This window comes from Camelina sativa, chromosome 17 (assembly GCF_000633955.1).
Source record: "Camelina sativa cultivar DH55 chromosome 17, Cs, whole genome shotgun sequence".
Classification (NCBI taxonomy): domain Eukaryota; kingdom Viridiplantae; phylum Streptophyta; class Magnoliopsida; order Brassicales; family Brassicaceae; genus Camelina; species Camelina sativa.
Window position 1 is genome coordinate 12709555 of NC_025701.1, and position 6138 is coordinate 12715692.

The 6138-nt window shown below is 34.7% G+C and overlaps 1 protein-coding gene across 1 annotated transcript; it reads right to left on the reverse strand.

Annotated features, from left to right (window-relative positions):
• LOC104759429 (UPF0725 protein At3g44770-like) lies at positions 4544–4945 on the reverse strand. The gene has a single exon (XM_010482356.1). It carries the CDS (start codon positions 4943–4945, stop codon positions 4544–4546), a length of 402 nt encoding a protein of 133 aa, XP_010480658.1.

Here is a 6138-nt window from a genome sequence, read left to right on the forward strand (position 1 = left end):
TTTAAAATAATAATGGGTTCACCAATATTTTAAAATTTGGAACAACATAATGGTTGGACTGATAACAAACTAAATCAGATAAATGATTGGTTAGATTCTATTAAATTAGTGAACTATCAAATCAAATATATAACCGCTAACAACGATGAAAACTCGTTTGAGACAAATACAAATATTTAGGGGTGGACGTAATTCTCTTTCCGTTTTATCATGTTCCATCATGTCCTACACCCGTTCTCAAATTTCCGTTGCATAAAAGAAAACATTCTCAATATGGGACCAATTTGTATTTTCAATCAAAAACATACATTCTCAATAGATATGTAATTTTCTTGTTTTATAGATGCTATGTCAATTGGATGAATACCCGTTCATACCACAATCTTCCCTTATATACAATCTCTAGGTAAAAAATGTATGCTGTCGAAAAAAGTCTTGATTTGTATATGCTTATGTACACGATTGAAAATTATAAATTTAACAATTCATAAGAATAATAAATGATAAACAGGACATAAAACATAGTATTGGTGAACTAAAAAAAAGAATATAGTAGATGTTAGCAAGGTATATGCATATATGCAAACTTAAATACAGAGACATATACATTTTTTTTTTTTGCAGAAACAAAGAGATAGAACAATAGTGTTAGAGTGGTGTATATGATATGTGAATGTTAAATCGATTACTCTATTTATAGGCTGGAAAGAGTTAGCTAAACATTTTTTACTTTTACGTTTAAAATAACAAAAATCTATAAAAAAAATCTTTTAAAAGCTTATTTATTTTTCAGTTAATGCATATACAATATGTTTGAATCTATATGGATGATTAGATTTGGATAATGAATTAATTGTCTAGATTTTGCAAGTCCTATTAAACCGATGAGAGTATATATATAAAGTTAGTTTTAGAAATAATCCCTTAATTTTAGATATTTGGTAAACTAATTACTGATTTATTTCAAGATTTCTTAAAATAAATCATCTGTTTAAATTAAAGTTAAGTTATTTTCATATTACTATTAAAAATTAATTAGATACAGTTGTTATGGAAATCTTGTTAAATGATAAGTTTTATTAATTGCAAAACTCTCTTATTATTTTATAAAATTCTAATAACTATATAAATTCAAGGAATTGTTAATAGAAATAATTTTGTTTTATTATAATATTTAAAATTTTCATTTTGTAATCTTATTGGCTGTAATTTTTTTAGAGTGACGGTATGTCAAATATTTAAATTTATTATTTGTAATTAATATAATTTCATAAAATATATGAATGTATCTTTTATAGTTAATATAGTTTCCTAAAATATTGGAAGAGTTAATCATTTATTTCTTTAGTAATTGTTACCATTTTTTTAGGAAAGTTTACTTATGAAAGAGTTAATCATTTATTTCTTTTATAATTGTTACCACTGGTTTAGGAAAGTTTAAGTTTTTTTTACTTTAATTATGTAGGCAAATTGGTCTGTTTGGCAACATGGATATATGTCATGTTTTTTGTTTTTTTTTTTATCCCTAAGTGTACTCCCCATTTAATATTATAGATATCTTAAACCACCAAAAGTGACTTCAGGGTTCTTCGTCGTCTTCTTCATCATCTTCCGAAGACGATAAATTACACATAAATTCATCTTCAGGTTCCGCGTCTGCAACATCGTAGTCAATGTTTATTGGTTCTCTCCTTTCCAAATTGTCTACTATGACATCTTCAATTGTGGTCATCAATACAGCATCATCATTTTCTGTTTGCAAAAGACTCGGTTCTCCATCAATGTTTCCCCTCGGATTCACCTTTAGAACATTGAGCCATAAATGCTTCGGTTTCTTAACGTATGGGTACGGAATATAACAAACCTGTGAGGCTTGAGATGCTGTTTTGCAATCAACATGTAAAAGTTACACATATTATATATAAATGTGATGATGACAATAAATAATTATTCGTTTAAATACATACCTAGAATAAATGGTTCGTTTTTATTGTACTTTCTGGTTGAAAGAACGTCTACAACGCCACCATTACTTCTCCGAGTGCCTCTACCAATTACAGGGTCATACCACTTGCACTTAAATAGTGTGATCTTCAACCCAAGCATCCCCTCATACTCAAGTTCTATGATATCAGTTATTGTTCCATAGAAATCTGCAGCGTCAGATGCATCAGCATAATTTTCACCTTTAACAGAGATCCCATAATTACATGTCTTTCGTCCAACACCGTGGTTCTCTGTATGAAACAAATAACCTCTTGTAAAATACATTGGNCCTAAGTGTACTCCCCATTTAATATTATAGATATCTTAAACCACCAAAAGTGACTTCAGGGTTCCTCGTCGTCTTCTTCATCATCTTCCGAAGACGATAAATTACACATAAATTCATCTTCAGGTTCCGCGTCTGCAACATCGTAGTCAATGTTTATTGGTTCTCTCCTTTCCAAATTGTCTACTATGACATCTTCAATTGTGGTCATCAATACAGCATCATCATTTTCTGTTTGCAAAAGACTCGGTTCTCCATCAATGTTTCCCCTCGGATTCACCTTTAGAACATTGAGCCATAAATGCTTCGGTTTCTTAACGTATGGGTACGGAATATAACAAACCTGTGAGGCTTGAGATGCTGTTTTGCAATCAACATGTAAAAGTTACACATATTATATATAAATGTGATGATGACAATAAATAATTATTCGTTTAAATACATACCTAGAATAAATGGTTCTTTTTATTGTACTTTCTGGTTGAAAGAACGTCTACAACGCCACCATTACTTCTCCGAGTGCCTCTACCAATTACAGGGTCATACCACTTGCACTTAAATAGTGTGATCTTCAACCCAAGCATCCCCTCATACTCAAGTTCTATGATATCAGTTATTGTTCCATAGAAATCTGCAGCGTCAGATGCATCAGCATAATTTTCACCTTTAACAGAGATCCCATAATTACATGTCTTTCGTCCAACACCGTGGTTCTCTGTATGAAACAAATAACCTCTTGTAAAATACATTGGCCATGTTTTAGCCTTGTTCAAAGGTCCATGCACAATCTCTTGAACCCAAATAGGAAATAGATTTGAGGCGTTCACTTATTAAATACAATCTTCCTTTGAGGTTCACTTCATCAAGTATATATATGGTTAGTATATCGGTGGAGGGGGAGAGCTATAGCTATAACTTGGAGGTGGCGGAGTGCTGTAGACATAAGGAGGAGGCTTGTATACATATGGAGGATAGCTATAGACATAAGGTGGTGGAGAGCTATAGATATATAGGATGCTTTCCAGGATGTGTTCGGTTCTTTTCTCTCTAAATAATATCAAGAAGACTACAACAACTTGCTTGCAAATTCATATATAAAACAATCATGGATAATTATATAAATATTCTGTAGAATTTTTCTCCAATAATATAAACCTTTAAATAATATCGGAAACCATGACGGAGGAAACGTTTTGGTTTAAACTTAGAAGTTGTCAACGTAAATTCCATGTTTTGTTTACTGATTTGTATAGTTTCCTGACTCATTGTTGTCGGTACATCCATCTGAATCTTTTTGTGATATATACAATACAATGTTTAGTATAGAACCGTTACGAGAGCATGCATGGTCAGGAGTCAGGACTCAGGTATTGTACTCGTAAAGATGAGAGCCACTACTAGTACGTACCTATAATAATATCTTATCATCACTATGAAGCCATGAGGCCTCAGAGAAGTGGAAAAATCAGACAGCAGTTAGACTCTTGATGAAGCCATGCACGTGCACTCTTAATGAAGATAATTAAATTTAATTGGAGATGAGGAGATCATAATACGAATTACACTTTCTTAGTTTTGATCATTAAAACTGGTTCATATTAAACTGGTTCAAAGAGGCTCGACGGGTCGGGTACTCGTGTGGATGGATATTGGGCAGTGGCCAGTGGGCACATCACACATGCGCGGTTGGGTCAGAAAAGGGTACGGACGTACGAAACGTAATTCGTGAAGTTTAAATATCGAAGAAAGTATACTTTATTAGTAGATGACAGATAATAACAGGGAACATTATATTGTAGATAATAAAACTAAAAAATAGCTATGTAATTTATCTTTTGCATAGGAAAGTCACACAAAAAAAAAAAAATCCCTCACTAATCAATATTTCAAATTTTATATGTCGACGACATCTTTAGTTTATAATTTCTTATATCTCGTTACAATATCTTTAAACAAAACCAAACAAGAGGGAGAGATACTCAAGAACTAGCTCATGTTTACAAATTGAGTGAAAGAGAAGTCAGAAAGAAACTTCTTTACTTGATGTCGAGTTTAAATTGACAACTTCAAAGTATGCATATTCAAATATGAAATATGGTAAGGGGTGGTTATCAAAGACATATTCCTCTCTAATTTTTTGTTAAGACAAAACGTGAAGCTTATTTGATTTATTAAACAATATAGCTACAATTGCTCTGAGGAACATTCATAAATTTAATAAAGAAATATTCTAGTTGTCGTTACTTGAAAGCTATATAAACTGCTTCCTTTCTATTGATCCTCAACTTGTCGAGAGAAGCAACGTCCCGTTTCTTTGCGGCAATCGACTTCGAGGAACATATGTCCTGGAACCCGATCAGTAGTTCTCCTTACTACAAAAGTGGGGTCGTAACTGTTGGTCCTGAAGCTGATGTGGAAGATAGCATTCATAGACTTGAGCTTCAGAGACGGCTCGACATGAGTTTCTAGGGTTTCCACAAGTACCTTCTTCATCTCAATCTCCTTTGGCAGGAAAGAATGAGATCCAGCCTTTTCGCAAACATGGAAAAGTGCAAACTCGGCATATAGAAGAAGCCAATCATATTTATCAATGTCCATGTCCGGAACCTCGTAGAATCTCATAGCATCATCATCAGCAGCATCTTCTGGTGGCTCCGACAAAAAAGCAGGCATAGGTCATTGGTAAAACTTATCTGGCACAAAACTATGGAAGAATTTAAAGCCATTAGTATCTCTTTCCACTGGTGTGGGTTTGATTCGGCAGTGTTCCATGTAGAGAATAAACTCGTCAATGAATAAAGGTCTTCTGAGCATAGTTTGCAAAGTGAGAGAATGATCAGCAGCAGCATCAACATCTTTAACGTCGACAGTAATATAGTAAGTCGTAGCAAAGGGATGATCGGTATTCAATTTAGGTATGCGTATGAACTCCAAGTTCCTATTATTCTCAAAGTTGAACCAATGAACTCCCAACCGGCCGTAGAGAGCCATTTCGGCAGGTGGTTCTTCTTCTTCGCCAAAAATAAAATGGTGAGATCCCGTAAATACGTGGAATACGAACGTCAGGATCGAAATCGAAACCCTAAACCCAATATAAAAAAAAGAATTACAAATTACAATATCGCCATGGGGGACCAAGAAAAAAAATTAGGGCTAGTTATACCTACCTGACTATCATCTCTTTGGGGAAGGTAATCCACATCTTCTTCTTCATGAAAGTGGCGCAAAAGAGGACCCCATACTTCTTCAGTTCAATTCCGCAAGTCCAACAACTGCACCAGAGATTTCCGGTTGTCGAATCTATTTGGGTTTTCTTTATCGAAAACTAATCCCCTCATAATAGAAAGGCATTGTTCGTCCGTCAGCTTTCCGCTTTCCAATAGCCGCCGCAGCTGATCCGCCATCTTCTTTTTTTTCGATCGATCAAAGGGATTTTCCAGGTAAACTTATTTCCTTGGAAGCCCATATGAATAAGAGATAAATCACTAATCCACTCACCAAAAGCCAATGAATCAGCCAACAACCTACCATTCCCTCCAGAGCGCTCATCTATCCTGACAATGGTGTTGAAATCACCACCAATCAACACCGGACCATCCGCTCCCTGTACCACACTTTGTAACTGATTCCACAACCCACTTCGTCGAGTAGCCGTGGGTGCAGCATATACCACTATCCAATTCACGACATCGACACCATTCACAACTTTCGCATGAATAAACTGATTCGTGGACACCACTATCTCCACATCTCCGATCCATGTCCTCCATAACAACCATAGCCCACCACTCTGACCTATAGCATCAACCCGGAATGAGTTCTCGAAACCAAGACCTTGGCAAATCCGACTCGCTCGATCCCCCTCG

Excerpts from the sequence above, each read along its gene's own strand:
- LOC104759429 (XM_010482356.1), bottom strand. The coding sequence starts at position 4,945 with ATGCCTGCTTTTTTGTCGGAGCCACCAGAAGATGCTGCTGATGATGAT.